This window comes from Polypterus senegalus, chromosome 13 (genome assembly GCF_016835505.1).
Source record: "Polypterus senegalus isolate Bchr_013 chromosome 13, ASM1683550v1, whole genome shotgun sequence".
NCBI lineage: Eukaryota > Metazoa > Chordata > Cladistia > Polypteriformes > Polypteridae > Polypterus > Polypterus senegalus.
Genome location: NC_053166.1, coordinates 161,753,651 through 161,770,626, shown reverse-complemented (window position 1 = coordinate 161,770,626; position 16,976 = coordinate 161,753,651). Strand labels below are relative to the sequence as shown.

General features: G+C 48.0%; 1 protein-coding gene across 1 annotated transcript; it reads right to left on the bottom strand.

Annotated features, from left to right (window-relative positions):
- Positions 1 to 1,058: 1,058 nt before the first annotated feature.
- tekt4 (tektin 4) lies at positions 1,059 to 14,155 on the bottom strand. Its single transcript, XM_039774693.1, has 6 exons — positions 13,547 to 14,155; positions 8,426 to 8,496; positions 6,157 to 6,300; positions 4,058 to 4,280; positions 3,294 to 3,448; positions 1,059 to 1,371 (listed from the first exon to the last, which is right to left on the bottom strand). The coding sequence occupies exons 1-6, from the start codon at positions 14,078 to 14,080 to the stop codon at positions 1,158 to 1,160; spliced, it is 1,341 nt and encodes a 446-aa protein (XP_039630627.1). The 5' UTR covers positions 14,081 to 14,155; the 3' UTR covers positions 1,059 to 1,157.
- Between the last annotated feature and the right edge of the window lie 2,821 nt (positions 14,156 to 16,976).

The following is a 16,976-nucleotide window of genomic DNA, read 5'->3' as shown; positions in this document are numbered from 1 at the left end:
TCTCTCTTTCTCTTAGGCTCCACCCCTTCTTTCAGTATCCTTTCTCTCTCTCACCCTCTCAGGCTCTGCCTCTTTTGACAATGTCTCTCTTACAGACTCCACCCCATCTGTCAGCATATCTCCCTCTCATTACCAGGCTCCACCTCTTCTAACAGCTTTTCTCACTCTCTCTCACTCTCTTAGGCTCCACCCCTTTTGGCAATGTCTGTCTCTTAGGCTCCGCCCTTTCTAACAGCCTCTCTCCCTCTCTATCTCTCTATCTCTGTCTCAGGCTCCACATCTTCTCAGAATGTTTCTCTATCAGACTCCGCCCTTTTTGTCAGAATATCTCCCTCTCCCTTTCCCCGACTCCAGCACATCTAATACTCTCTGTCTCTCTTTCCCTGTCTCTCTCTTTCTTAGCCTCCACCTCTTCTAACACCTGCACTCTCTTTTTGGCTTTGAACCAAGCTCCACCCCTTTTCCCAGTCTTGTCTATCAGGCTCCACCCTTCAGACAGCATATCTCCCTCTCTATTTCCCAGGCTCCTCTTCTTCTAGCAGTGTCCATCGCTCTCTCAAGCTCCGCTCTTTCTGTCAATTTTCCTCTCTTTTTCCCAGACTCCACCCTTCCTTTAGGGTCTTTCTCACTCACTCTCTCTCTCTACCAATCTCCACTTCTTTTAACCAAATCTCTCTTCCCCTGTTTGCTCAATGGCTCCACCCCTTCTCGCGCTCTCTCTCTCCCCCTCCCTCCCTCTCACCATACTAAGCCCCACCCCTTCTAACAGTGCCTCCCATTCTCATTTCTCTTTTTCTTCCTCTCCTCCAGGTACTCATGGCACCACCAGAACTTTCAAGCCAAGCCAATACCCCACCTGCTCATTAGCTCCCCCACCTGGTTGTCCCCCAGACTAATTTCCATGCTACCAGGACTCCATTTGTGGTTGTTCAGCTTCATCATTGTGTCCATGCTAAGGGCACACTGTGATTGCAGGCTTGGCACCTGCACCCCTTGACTTGGGTTCACCTGATCAGCTCCACAGTGACCACCAAGGCTTAAACACAAACACACAAAGCTGACAGTCACGACACACTTTTATTAAAACCAAACCACTGCAGTTTAAATGACCACAGCAGGAAAAAAAGGGGGCGGGCCAGTGAGCTTGCTGACCCTCATTAATATCCCAGCAGTCGGCTGACCGGCGGGTAGCGGGTGCGATGGGTCATGCACTTGTCCCGATCAATGAAGAGACTGTTCTTCTTATTCCCAATCTCCTTCTCAAGGGACATCCGAGTGTCCTCCATGCTGCTCAGGGACTGCTTGGCCTCCTCGAGTTTCTTCTGCAGGGACTCGATGGACTCTGTGATCTCGCCAACCTCGCTCACCAGCCTGAAGAAGAAGATGCACAAGGTGTTTGCCTCACATTGCTTACTTAGTCCAGTCACATGAAGTCAGCCGGACCCTTGATTGGCTGGTCCAGCCGCCATCCCATTTGCAAGCTTGTAATTGTAAAGCGTGTCGGATTGTTGAAACAGTACCTTCTGGTAGCCAATGCATTAGTCATTTAACTGCTAACCCAGTACAAAGTGGCAGGTATCTGGAACCAGGCTCTGAAAATAGCGGGCACAAGACAAGTACACATCCAGGATGGATGCCAATGTAGATATGAACATACTGGTCAGTTTAGTCTGCACAATCAAACTCGCACTGTGGGCATAAACCAGCATGAGCTGGGCATCAAGCTCAGAGGCCCAACATCGGTGAGGTGTCAACCAAACACCAACCCAAAAACTGGACAACAGTACAATGGTGCCAGTCAATGAGGAAACACATGGAATGGTCATCTCCAGCGCCACGGGGCTGCTCTCCACGTGCCAATCATCAGACAAATTCTGAAAATGATGGGAAGATCACAAAGCACAATAAATGCCTTGATTTCACTTTCATGTTGGAAATGTGTCTGTCTTTGGATAGCGGGCAGAGATTATTATCATGTCTCGTGCCATCAACAAAAAGTCTTCACATCTAAGTGAGCAGCAGACACTACACCATAGTACCCCCCGCCCCCAAGACCCCACTCTGCTTCACCATGCCACCCCATCCATTCACTGTCTGGCCATAAATGAACCTTCACACCAAGCCAGCTGGGCAAAAGACACACACCCTAACTGCTTATGGAGCTGTAATGACCCCACAGCAACGTCTTCCTCTGTTAAGAAGACTCCATCCCAGCCTTCACTGCCAACGTTATAGTGACGCCACTTCACTTATTGTTATTGCTGTTGTGTTCTGGTGACCCCATCCCAGTGTTCCACTCTGTCACCGTGGACACAACCTGACTACTCCTGTGTCATGGTGACCCCCACCCAAGTTCTCAGTATGTAATGGTGACCCATTTCCAACTTCTCACAATGATATGGTGACCCTGTCACAAGTCCTCACTGTGTTATGATAACTCCACCCAATCCCTCCCCTCCTGTCCCAATGAGTCACAATGGTGACCCTGCCCTGACGTCTTTACTATGTTATGGTGACCCTTAACTCACCCAATCCCCCCCCTCCTGTTTCATGGTGACTCTGACTATGTTGTTGAGGCCTTGCTCTCACTCATTAATATGCTTTGGTGACCACGCCCCAATTCTCCATTGCTTGATGATGACTCCGCCCAATATGGTAACCTGGCCACAGCTACCCACAATGTTATGGTGACCCTGCCCTGACTTCTCACAATGTTATACTGACCCTTAACCCACCCAGTCCCTCCCCACCCCTCTCACGGTGACTCTGCTCTAACTCATTAATATGCTTTGGTGGCCACGCCCCAATTCTCCATTGTATGATGATGACTCCACCCAATCCCTCCGCTCCTGTCTCATGGTGACTCCGCCCCAGCTCCTCCTGCCTCCCTGGTCTCCACCTTGGCCATGTGACCAAGTCCAATTTGATGCGGGCCTCCCTCTGAGGTGTGGGTCCTGTGCTGGTTTCGGACCGCGAGTATAATGCCAGCCCCCCCTCCTTCCTCCCACCCCCATTGTTTTCACCAGAAGTCTGCTTTCCTCTCAGCCAGTGACCCCTCAGATGGAGGTCTCTTTGCGTACGAATGCCGACAGACAAACAGCCGCGGCTCCCCTCCAGCTCTCCCCTCCAGCTGCTCAGAAAGTTCTCTGAAGAGCCATCAGTCACAGACGGCCCAGCGCCCTGCCCTGCCAGACGGGACTTCCCTTGAACCACAGCGGACACATTGGAGCCTTCATCTCGTACAAAATTCATAAGTGAAAGTCAAAGGTGCCGCGCCAGACGGCTCTTCTCACCTGAACTGCACGGGGTCTCGGCAGAGCTCCATGTTAGGCCGGAATGACCGGCGGTACAGCCTCGTCTCAGCCACCTTCAGGGGAGCTTCTTTGTCCCGGATGGCCTGCTGCAGCTCCACGATGTTTTTCTCCTGCGCGCTTATCTGCTCCAGGATCTGCCGAAAATAAAAGAGCGGACGGTAAAAACCCCCAGTGGTGGACATGGGCAGAGCCAGCGGGTACGCAGGCTCTTCACTTCTGCTCCAGCATGTTTGCCGAGTGTGTGGCAGTGGAAACTCCTCTATTCTGAGTGACTCTCGTGATTGGACCCTGCTGAGAGAGATTGGCGCAAAGGTGGACCACCGACCCTGGAGGCAAGGGGCTTCCTAGTGAAGCTTTTCACAGCCAGTACAGCACAAAAACACTGGTGATGATCTGTATATAGCGCCTTTCAGACAACATAACACACCCAGGAGGCTGCAGTTCAGGGGCAGTCACTCAAACCTGGGGCAGTGGTCACTGGGACTATGGTGGTGGTCCATACAATGCAGCCAACAGGAGCAATAAACAATAGTGATGCTGAGGGGAAGAGGGTGGCCAGTGGGCACCTGCCAAGAAGATGACCTCTGACTCTGCAGTCCCTTTTTTCTTTTTCAGAGAGATGTAACTTTGAATTCATTTATGACAGGTGAGGTAGATGACAAGGCAGACACCACCCCGTGATGCCCAGTTGGCACCCACTTCCGTTACTCTGCCCTCCCACTTCCCAACCCCAGGCCGCTTGCCTGATTCAGGTGATGCTCCAGCCGGAATTTTGCATCGCTCATCTCCTCACAGCGCTTGGCGAATGCCTTATCCACATCGGCACACTGGGCACGTAGATCTTCAGCCGTATCCTGGAGCACCTTGTCGATCAGGGCGCGCAGGTTGGCAGAAGCCATTTGCTCGTTCTCGCCCAGCTTTATGTTATCTTCAGTAAACTTGTTCCATGTCTCTGGAGTTGATAAGCTAGAAGAGGAAATGAAGAAATGAAACACACGGGAGAGTGAAGTGCAAGATGGACACCCCAAAGAGGACGGCCACTCGTGTGTGACATGACATACAGCAGGAGGTGGCAGTGCTGCACGTGACCAGCTGGACATCCAGAGCAGAGAGGGGCAGCTTTACAAGGCACACTTCAATGGCCTGGCACTCCCTCTGTCTGTCACAGTCAGCTGTGAACTTCACTTCAGGGCCCTGAGTGACTCCATGGTGCCAAGACAAGTAGGGGGCACCACACAAACACGGGGCACCCAGTCACAGACGCCACATAAGACATGTACAGAGCTTGGGCACAGAAAGACCCCAAATAACCCAGGATCCCAAAAGCAGTGCACTGACCCCAGATACAGAAACGTCTATTAATTATATAGTGCCTTTCAGGTCCTCTATCTATTAATTAAATATATAGTGGCTTTCACATCTGTCTCTCTCTGGATATTATAGGGCACCATTCCAATCTACCCATTGATGTTGTATGGCACCTTTGCTATCCTTATAATTGACTAGTAATTGTATAATGCTTTTCATATTTATTATGCAGTGTCTCTTTTATCTATCCATCTCTTGGTATTATATAGCACCTTGGCTGTCTATTACTCATTTAGAGCCTTTCATTTCCATTGTGACCACTAGAGGGCACCGGAGAGCCCCAAACCACAGACACAGTAAAGCACCATACGTTAAATGAACAAAATAAAGGCTTTTATTCTTCTAAAGCACCTCTTCCCAGTCTTCCCAGTAATAAGCCACAAATATACAATAAATAAACACAATAAACTGCCAGTTCTTTCCTCCTTTCGTCCTCCAGCTGAGTGCTGCCCACTTCCTCCCGACTTTGACTACAAGAGCTATGGAAGTGGGCTCCCTTTAAGGTGAACCTAATTGTACTTCCAAGGACGTTACCTGGCTAGTTGGAAACACTTAGGGAGATCCTCCCCTGGCAGCGCCCTCCACTGTCCCATCGGGATCCCTACAGGGCTGTGCTTCTGGACTCCAACACCCATGTAGCCTTGCGGGTACCCAGACTGGAACCCTACATGGAGGACACTGCCACTTAGAATGCTGGGGCGTGAATTGTTCCCTTGCTAGGGGTTTCTGACATCTTCAGATGTCCCGATCTATCTATCTATCTATCTATCTATCTATCTATCTATCTATCTATCTATCTATCTATCTATCTATCTATCCTGATTTACCATCCTGGTATTGCCACTCGACACCCCCCGCCCCTCCACTTATTCCATACTTCCGTTATGGCATCCCACCTGGGTAAGGAAAGTGCCTTTATACTGGGTGATACGCCCACTCATCCTCTGGGTCATCTACACCATCCATTATGTATTGTCTCTCATATCAATGTGTCTATTACATAATGCTTTTCATATTGTCCAATGTATTAATTTTAAGCACCTTTCCTATATATCTGTTAATTATATATTGTCTTTAATTTCGATCTCTCTAACGGTTTCATATCACCTCTCATTTCAATCTAATATAGTGTTTCTTTCATATTTATCTGCTCATATGGCACCTTTTCTCTCAACCTGTATATCTATTATATAATGCCTTTAATATCGAGTTATGTCTCATATAGCGCCTTTCATACCTTTACCCTTGTTATTATGTTGCACCTGTCCTTTTCCTATTTCTATCTATTATATAGTGCCTTTCATATCTATCTATCTACCCATCAGTTATATGTCGTCTCTCATGTCTGTCTGTCAGTTATGTAGTGACTTTCATATCAGTCAGACCTGCCATGGCACTTGGTTCAGAGTTGGCATTGAGTCATGGTGGCCCAGTTAGACTTTGGGTTTGGGCACAAGGCCGGAGAGCCTCTTACCTGTCCTGGAACTTGACGCTGCTGGGGTGTCTCTGTGTTTCGGTGCACTTGCTGTTGTGTCGGCCACACTTGTCGTCGATGCTGTATGCCTCGTATTTGTCAGACCAGTCCATCTCCAGAGTGCTCTTGATGGTTCTGTTGGATCTGAAAGCATAGCATAACATGACATGATATGAACTTCTCAAACCTGCGTATTCCAAATCAGGGTCAAAGGGGGCCAAAGTCTGTCCTGGTAGCACTAAGGCTTAGATTGGGTGGCAGTATATTATAGGTGCCAGTTATGTGGTTTGCGATGAAAACTGAAGCAACCACAGGAAAATCCGCACACGAGGTCACAAGAATGTCTGACGCCCAGGTGAGGACAACAACCAGGCAAAGAATTTGAAAACAGGACTCCGGGTCAATGAGGCAACGCCACTAACGACTGAGGGAATATCCTACAAACGAAATTAACGGAGTCTGTGGCTCGCAGGTGGACGATGGTGGGAATCGATGGGCGGGGCTAAGAGAGGACCTCGGAGTTCATGTTGATGACGCCGGCGTTCTGACTGCACGTCTGACTGAGCGAAGTGAGCGCGCGCATGCGCGCGAGTCGGACTCCGCGAAACGAGAAGGAGCGGCCCGCCAAGTGTCACATGCGTGCGCGCACGCGCGGCACTACAGCTCTGCGTGTGACTGACGCGTGTTCACGATAAAGGACATGACGTTGTCACAAACAGTTAATGGCACTTGGTAACTGATAAAAGTAGGATAAAGTGGCAGACCCGCGTCACGTCCATCGTCCTGCTTTCTGATGGGTTTGAAAGGCGACTCTAAAAATATCAGCAAGCAAAGAGTCAAGGCAGGTCGCTCTAAATGAAAGACCTCGCGGGTAACTCTGGGACGCTTTTATTCTGGCTAAGGTCACGTTTCGGGCCCACGCCATTAGAATGGGGACCTTGGGAGGATTTTTAAGATTTTGGACTGCCTGGCATCATTATGTGCTCTACTTCGGCTTTGCCCCCATTAATATTATTATTCTTGTTTAGTTGGAAGTTATTTCAGTTCGAAGTCAGGTGGCCATACCCACCAATCGTAACGTGTTACATGTTGATTAGCACACGTGAGGAGGAGTTTTACTGGACTCTGTACGCGGGACAATATTTAAAAAAAAACCAACAAAAACACGCTCAACGCCCCCTACTGATAAACCGCCAAACTTGAGGCTCTGTAGCGTCCCTGCCGACAGGGGTCTTCTACCTACAGACCTCCGCAGGTCAGCGATTCAGGGGCTCCACTGAACAGCCAATTGGATTGCACGACTCTGCCAATTAGTTGAGCGTCGCACGTCCCTAATCTTCACCGCGGTATAACCGGGCGTATCGCGTAACATCACTAATGCATAATGCAGAGCGACAAGCCTGTCAATGGAGCGGAGCTCTGGAGGTCTGCAGCTCGGCTCTATTAAAGGTCCACACTGTAGGACACAGGATAGGTGGTGTCCAGTGGCATCGTTTGGGCAGAGGCTTCCAGAGCTTTAGTCCCTGATCTCAGGCGTGTAGCTCTTGATCTTCAAGAGCCCCCATACCTGTTTCATGCAGTGCACTTATAGCCCCTGATCTTCTATAGGTTAGCCATTTTTTCCCGTTTAATGGCCACTGACAGACTGAAAAGTCCAACCCTGGTTGTCAACAGCATGAAATCTCCAAGAGGTCTTCAAGGAGCTGGGGATAAGCCCCCAATAAGTGCAGCAACTAATGATGCAACTGATGGGATCAGCTGTGGGTGGGGCTGGATGTCTGAGTGTTACCATAATAAAGGAAACAGGATGGGGCGGGGCCAGAAACCAGACTGTTAACGAGACGTACTGCTGGGGACTGTGAGGTATAAATGAGGAATATTGTAGGTGCTAAAAGTACTGGCCACCGACATGTGAACGCAGATTTGTGGACTGCCATCCATGTGGCTCTGCAGACCTCTTAGGACAAGATGAGCCCTGCAAAGCCACGTCTCTGGGGGCTACTGTGAGGCACAAAGGGCTAGGGATATCACCCAGCCTGGGCACATCTCGTGGGTGGACAGATCAGTAAACACGTGGAGGGGCCCATCAATGGCCAGTCATATAAATGAATGGATGGACAAACAGAAGGACAGACTTGTGTGTTCACTCAGGCCACCCCCCCAGCCCGAGCCCCGTAATTAGTTGTTTCAGTTTATTGTGTGCCCGTTGTCAGTGTGTCATTGTCACCCACAGCGGCGTGAAGTCCTCCTCGACACTCGAGACGCTCACCTGACTTGACTGACTGCCTGGGCCAAAGTCCTCTTGAGGAGCTCCTGGACACTGTGGATGAGGTCCAACTCCTGGAAAGTCAAAAAGAAAAGCCATCAGCAGAGCCAGAAGGACAACTCCATACACCAGTGAGGGAACAAACAGAGTGCCTGCCCGCCTCCCTCTCACCGTCCCGGGTTCAAATCCAACCAATGACATGAGGGTCGACTGGCAAAACGTCCAATCTGAGTGCAAGTGCACCCTGTGATGGGCTGATCTGTTATATAGTGCCTTTCACATCTATCAGTTATAACATGTCTTCTGTATCAATGTATCTGGAGGTTTATCTATCTATCTATCTATCTATCTATCTATCTATCTATCTATCTATCTATCTATTATATAGTGCCTTTCACCTATCTATCTATCTATCTATCTATTATATAGTGCCTTTCACCTATCTATCTATCTATCTATCTATCTATCTATCTATCTATCTATCTATCTATCTATCATATAGCACCTTTCCTATCTATCTATCTATCTATCTATCTATCTATCTATCTATTATATAGTGCCTTTCATATCTATATATATAGCTATGTATCTATCTATCTATTATATAGTGCCTTTCACCTATCTATCTATCTATCTATCTATCTATCTATCTATCTATCTATCTATATAGTGCCTTTCATTTCTATCTATCTATCTATTATATAGTGCCTTTCACCTATCTATCTATCTATCTATCTATCTATCTATCTATCTATCTATCTATCTATTATATAGTGCCTTTCATTTCTATCTATCTATCTATTATATAGTGCCTTTCATTATCTATCTATCTATCTATCTATCTATCTATCATATAGTGCCTTCACATCTATCTATCTATTACCGTATCAGAGGTCTTTCGTTCCAATGTATCTATAATATACTGTAGTATCTTTTTTATCAGTGTATTTATAGGTATATCTATTATATAGTGCCTTTCATATCTATCTGTCTCTTTCATCATATTTCTGCCTTTAATTTTCTTGTATTTTTTATTCTTTCCAGCCAGCTTAGGTAAGAAACTAGAAGACAACAATGGGGAAATGTCACCTCCCGCTGGTCACACAAACTAACAGCTTCCAGCACTCGGTGCTCCCAGAGGTCCCCGATTCCCAAGTGGGCACTAGGCTAGTATGGGGGTGACTGTAAATGTGGGGCTCTGCTTTGTCACTGCACTTTGTGCCACTCGACAAGGATGACAGAGAAGTGTCCTGATAAACAGAGTATAATGAAACAGAACAGGTTAGTGGTGACAGAATATCAAACACACACCAGATGGACACTTTAGACAGAAGAAGCCCCCTCAGCATGACCTGTACAAGACAATAAAGAGTTGACAGGAAACACCTTTGTAAAATAAGGAACATGAAAGCTGAGGTTTCAATGCAAAAACCTGCTCAAAAAGATTGAAGGAAACTTGGAAACGTGGACCCCAGGCTGACAATTCAGACACTTCAGCCTGATTACACCCCCCGTTGTCTGACTGATAAACCTTAAGGCTGGAGGGCCACGGTCTGGGTTATAAATGGACCCCCAGTGTGAGTGGGCTGGGGTCTCGGTATGACAGACCCTGCAATGGTTGGCATCCTGTTCCTCTCAGGAATGTCTCCAGCCCCCTAAGATCCTGAATTTGATTAAGTGGGCTTTCCAAAAAGTTATGTTGTATCAGATTGGGGTCAATATAAAAGGCGCTATATAAATCAAGAGCCTGAGAAGATGAAGAGACTGTGCTGTGAAAGTCAAGAATGCAGCAGGCATATAAACGTGTACAGATTTTAAATCAGGAGGTTCTTCAAACCAGGGTTCAAGTTAAAAGGCACTATATAGAAAACAGGTCTGGAGCTAAGTAGCCAAATCCCTCATGAATAACGGGCATCAGACATACGGCGACGGGACTGCATGTGGATCAGTCAGACAGTGCAGTCAGAGTTCACCATGCAAGGCACTACATAGAGCAAAGGTTCACAGGTTTATACAAATGGGATTCACCAAGAAAAAGACCCATCAGCATTTTATGAGCGAGCAGCTGAACCCACCAGGATAAGGCAGTGTGAGGACCTGTGTGTGCGCAGGCGTGCGGATGCCTCCACATTCCTTTATCTATTTTCTGTATTTGTTTATCTACTTCAGGGTCAGGTGGTGGGGGTGGAGATTAGCCAGGCAGCAGTGGGTGCAGGGCAGGAGCCCGCCCTGCATGGGATGCCTGCCAGTCTATTCCAGTGGGTACTCCTGTCCACAGCCACACTCTCTCATACACCCTCTCACTGAAAGTACTTACATTTATAACACTGTGGGGTCTCATTGTCAACATGAAAGGACGATGCTGGACCACCAGTGATGTCCTGCTTGTGGCCGAGATGTCTGATGTCGCTGGTGGTCCTGCTGATGGAGGCATTTCGTGGAGTCACAAAGGAGAGCGAGAGAGAGAGAGAGAGAGAGACGCGTTGTGTAAGACTTTGCTGCCACCTGCTGGCAGAATGTCACACTTGGCGTACAGTGTGTACCCAGCATTTTTCATATAGCGTCTTTCCCAGTAGAATTCCCCACAGGATTTGGAGTTGACCTGATTGAAAAAACTGGTTGGGCACACTGGCAGATTGGCTAGACTTGGCACAGCACAGTATCTCAGAGAAGTAGACTAAATGAGGGCCCTTTTCACATAACAACACACAGACTCTGCAGGCCCTGTTTTAAGTTATATAGTGCCTTTCAAAGTGAAGACTCTACAAGGGGACAGCAATGGGTTTAGCACCCACCAGTTAGGGTTTGGAAGTTCAGCTCTATATCTGTGCTCATATCTAACATGCTTCACATTTCAAGAGTAGCTTTATGTCCTAGTAGGTGGCATTAGAGTGCCATCTGCTTTCATTTTTTGACGTCCATCATTCAGTTAAATGCCAATAAGCTTGTGATTGGCCAACAAAAAGTGGCAAAAAGTTTTCTTTCAATTTTGCTGCCTTACAAAACTCCTTAGAGACCTGGTACTCATTCAGTGGGCATCAATGTGCCAATTCCCTGGCATCACTCTTATCTACTCAGGAGGGCTCCTGCCCTGGCTCAGTCTTTATGCCTCTGGTCTCACTTTACATTCAGGATGCTTAAATCTTGAGCATCTGGACATTGGCATGGTCACATGTGGCATCATGATTGGTTTGAATCCTTCCTTTTTTCTTTTTTTGCTTTATTAAATGGTCTTGGGGTATCATGTGACTGAAATGAAGCCAAGTCCTTGAATCCATAAGGAAGGACAGAACGTTCATGGCATGGCACAGGCGGTCTCACATGTCATGCCCTCCTTCAGTCCTACCAACCTGTGTAGTGGCTACCACCACCCTGCCCAGGTCAGCCCAAGTCATGCTTGCATGGCATTCATTGTCCCCCACAAGCTGGTGTGGCATGATGCCTGGTGCCAGGCGAAGAATGGGCATCAGGGCTACATGGCACACTAGAAGGACAGGACATTATATGAGCACCTCTATTTGGTGGCAGAAGGACTGCTGCCAACAGTTTATGCCCCAAAGTCAGAGTAGAGGCCACTGAGGGTTGGAAGGGTTCATGGAAGGTCCAGCTTAGCCCACGATGGTGGTGGTCCACCAGTAGGCACAGCTTTATGTAGAGACAAATGGAAAGCCCAAGGGAACATGCGGTGGTTTGACCCTGATGGGTGCAGTCAGAGGGCACATTAATTTGGTGGTCCCGAGGTTTAACAGCGCCTGCCTAACCTTTTCAGTGACCACCATAGGGCTGCTCAGGATGCTCGGCGACAATAAGCAACAAAAAAAATTATTTCATATAGCGCCTTTCTGTAGTGAGCACCACCTGAGTGCTCTTTGCAGGTGTAACACAATCATCATCGCATTTCATTAACTGACATATGTGCAAATTTGGCAGACAGCACACGATTTTATATAGCGCCTTTCCAAAGTGAACCCAGTGTCCAACTGTTACTGTAATCCACTAACTGAGCTACTTACAAAGGTGGCGTTGGCACCAAATCACAAGGCGAGTGAACGGTGTCACTTGGTGTTATACAGTATAGCGCCTTTCTGTAGTGAACATCACCTCCAGGCTACTTACAGAGGTGGGCGCTACAACTGGCACTGTATTTCATTAACTGGCATGGTTACACATTTGGTAGATGACATAGTGAGGAATTGGGGGGGGTAGGTTTATATAGCGCCTTTATATGATGACATCATCTCCTGGCTCTTTACAAGTGTAAAGCAATCTTTATCATATTTCATTAGCTGACATTTGGTAGATTGCTTGGGATCCCATGATGAGTGAATGGAGTCCATTATGCGCCTTTTCAAAGTGACCCCTATCTTAAGGCTCTTTACAGGTGGAGTATAACTGTTACCACACTTCACTGACTGACCGACTCACAAAGACCACGAGGTGACTGTATGGCGTCCATTGCGTTCATATAGCGCCTTCCCCTTGGCCATCCCGAGGCTCCTTACTAGATTTCTCTAATGTGAGCCACTCTGGTAAGATGACTCCCATGATGACGAGTGAGTGGTGTGAGATGACTCCTAGTCAAGGCGCTTTAAAGGTTTACTACAATGTGAAGTGACGCGCTTTGGCCCACGCAGCTGGCCAGCCTCAGGTAGTAAACAGCAGTCCAGTGTTGTAGCCCCTTGTGTGTCATAAGTGTATATTACTGTGCTTGTCGTGTAAGGCACTATATAACAGGGTGGCTTGTGTTGCTTTGAATTGCATTTTCACTTCATGTTGCCAGAGTACTTATTGCTCTTGATACACTTCTGGTCCAGCATGATGGCACCCCAAATTACTGGCTATTCATACCATGGGGATGCCAGTTCAATCTCTGGAGGGTATGTGGGTTCTCCCTGTGCCCGTATAGGTTATGTTCCGCAGACTAAGGACTTGTTAGCAGGCAGAAGGAGCAAGGCATACTTGTGTGTGGTGGTGCCCAATGGGCATCCTGTCCAGGGTTTGCCCCTTCTCTTGTGTCCATCTCTTTCTCTAAAGTCCCCAAGAATAATGAATACCAAGCAACAGAGGGGGCTGGGTGGCAGTGAATCAGCCCATCATTGTGACTGAACTCGGCAAGACCCCTACCTTGAGGAGCTCCACTTCCACGTCGTCCTTGACCAGATCGGAGCCCACGCGCCTCTCCCGACACTGCAGGTTGTCCGTGGCTATCAGCTGGGGGGTCTCGGTGGCATTCAGTGCGCTCTCCAGCCTCCTCTTCTGGGCCAGCAGCAGGTCGGTCTCGGCCCTGAGCGCTTCGATAAGCCGCTGCAGCTCCGATTTCCAGGCGTGCAGCTCCTGCAGTCGTTCGCCCAGCATGCGAGTGGCGTTGGCCTGCGCGGTCTGCGTGCTCGCCTGGGTCTCGCTGGTCAGTTTCTTGGACTCGCGGCGGAGGACCTCGGCATTCTCGAGGTCGGTCAAAGCGGCGAAGTAACTGGAGTAGTTCCCCTGGTGCCATTCGTTCGTGGTGTACTTTGCGCTTCGGTAGCCCGCGGTCGCCTGGCCGGCTGATGAGTAGAGCCCCGTGTTGAGGGCCACTTCGGGCTCGGCCGGGCGGAGAAGCCCCTGGGACACGGCCCGAGTGTCCAATATGGGTCGAGAGGCCAGCACCGGAGCCGACATCGCTCGATTCGTTTTCACGCCTCCTTGTAAGCTGTGCTGCTTCTTCGTACTGCGGCGCGGGCTCTTCTCCGCGCGGTCTCCTTGGTGCGTCGGATTGCTAAGCGACCGGTTACCAAGGACGCGTTGCTTGGTTTTGTGTTGCAGATGCGGAGAATTCGCGGAGGAGTCTGCGATTGGGCCGAGAGCCGAGCACGTGGTGCGTCTGACTAGGGGGAGACAAACGCTTTCGCAGGGTGGGAACCACGAAAAAAGTAGCACAGGGGCCCCTGCTGGCTGTAATGTCAAGATCTCAAGTTCGAATACCCGCTCTTGATGCCCTGTGTGACTCCAAAAGAATGGGAGGCTGGCGCTACACAGTACAGGGTTTTTACATTTTAAATCCTGGATACACATTAGTGCCCATTTAGATGTAGCTTGGGAGACTTTATAATATTCTGTCGACATAAACCTCGAGATAACACCGGGATTCAAATGTTGCAAGAGGACATTTTAATGAAGAGACTCGATCGAGGAGACACGGACACAGGCGGCCAATGCCATCTGAGATGTCGTGCCCACTCTCCCTTGGCATGGAGCTGATTATGTGTAGACTGATAGCCTTCGCGACCTTTACACAGGAGCCTCGCGGACAACGGACGGTTAGCTTACACTTCCAGCCTTGACTTTCAACGTAGTCATCGAGTTTTACCTGGCGGGTTCTAAACAAAGAACGGGAAGTCTACATTAGGAGCTTCATGACAGGCTTTTCCTTTGGCTTTTTACACGTTCTTCTTCGGCTAAAAATAAATCCTAAAGAACATCGCTTTGGAACATCAGAGCAAACGTTAACTCACAAACTGATGCTTCAGCCTCAAAGTTAATGTGCTTTTACCAATGGGCTTAACTGAAAGGCTCTATATCAGTGCAAAATAAGAAGAAGAAATCCGCATTTCACTAAAAAAGCCAAAATAGTTGTCCCTAGGGTCGGCATGGTGGCGCAGTGGGTAGCGCTGCTAACTCGCAGTTAGGAGACCCGTCTGGGTTTACTTCCCGGGTCCTCCCTGTGTGGAGTTTGCATGTTCTCCCCGTGTCTACATGATGGGCTTCCTCCCACAGTCCAAAGACATGCAGGTTAGGTGACTTGGCCATCCAAAATTGTCCCTGGTGTGTGAATGTGTGTGCACCCTGCGGTGGGCTGGTGCCCTACCTGGGGGTTTGTCTTTTGCCTTGTGCCCTGTGTTGGCTGGGATTGGCTCCAGCAGACCCCCGTGACCCTGTAGTTAGGGTATAGCGGGTTGGATAATGGATAGATGGACAGTTGTCCATGTTTGCTGATTACAGTTGGATCCTCAGAAAAGACACAACACCATGTCCTTTTAGTCATTCTGGTGTATAGTTGAGAGAAGTTTGTTGTTATTTATGGCACTTCTGTTAAAAGCCATATTTTCCCTTGGGAACAAATACACGTTTTATATAGTGCCTTTCATTATTAATCTGTTATATAGTGCCTTTCATATTGATGCATATATAGAACTATCATACAGTGCCTTATCTATATGTCTATAAAACAGTGCTCTTCATATTCATGTAACTATTATATAGTGTTTATCTATCTATCTATTTATCTTTTATAGTGCCTTTCACATCTATTTTAGCAATTGCCTCACAATAAGAAGGCTGGGGTTTACAGCCCTGCTCCTCCTTGCGTGGAGTTTGCACGTTCTCTCCATGTCTGAAAGCTTTTCCTCCTAAGCACATGCAGTTTAGTTAGGGTGGAAACCCCTTGCCTGCTCCTGCCTTGCACCCTATTCCTGCTGGGACAGACTGCAGCTCACTCACAGTCCTGCTCTGGTTAAAAAAATATTTTTTTTTTCGCCCGCACAAGAGCAAAAGTAGCTGGGTGTTTGGAAGTGCGCTTGGAAAAGTTATTTGTACTCGTACTTGTTCTTTTTCTTGTTATCTGTATTTGAATTAGCATCGAGGCGGCAGGGTAGAAAGCAGCAGTAACTGATATCGGCATTTGTAAATAAATAACCGCGTCGTCGTAACAGCGATTCCTTAGTTTAAAGGAAAAGAAAAAAAGGCCGCGGCTGACTTCAAAGCAGTAAAGGTGGAAACTCAGTAGTGCGCAGGTAAGCGGCCTGCGTTAAGACACCGATCAGGCACAAGGAGGCAGTAGGAGCAAATAAGGTAGTAAAGTTTGATTTATTTGTTTATTTTAGATTAAACAGTCCTTAGCCGTCCAGAGGCAGAACAGTTAAGTGGGCGACAGCGTATTGGTTCATTAATACAAACAGTGCGAGTGAAGAGCTTATAAGTAAGAAGAGCGCAAAGTTAGGAGAAGAGACAGAGAAAAGTAAAGTTAACCTCATAGAAAGGCAAACAGCAGGCAGCTGAGAGGGAGAACAGTACAGGAGCTTAAGGGGAAAAGGTGTAAAATATCTGTAGCAGATCTTAGTGTTACCATTTAAGTTAAGGAGCAGCTGAAAGAAGAAGAAATTTAATTTTAAGAAAGAAAAAAATATATATAGTTAAGGCAGCTTAGTAATCCCAAATCAAATTTTAATAATGAGGCCAGTGCAATGCAAGTCCTGTTGGATGTTGGACTTTTAGATGATGGTTTGGAAGAGCCAGTTGTCTATGAGGGCTACATCTGCAAGAGATGCCAGCTGATCCAGCACCTCGAGCTCAGGGTCGCTGAACTGGAGGAGGAGTTGGCTGACCTGCGTTGTAATAGAGAATTGGCGGACTTGGCCCAGGTGTCCTTTAGAGAGTAGTGTGCACCCCTAAGGTGGCGCCGGAGGAGATTCCAGACCAGACAGGTAGGAATAGGTGGGTCACGGTCGCAAGGCGTAAGGTAAAGGGTGCACACTGTCCGGGGGCATCAACCCCAGAATTAGAAGTGTCTAACCGTTAT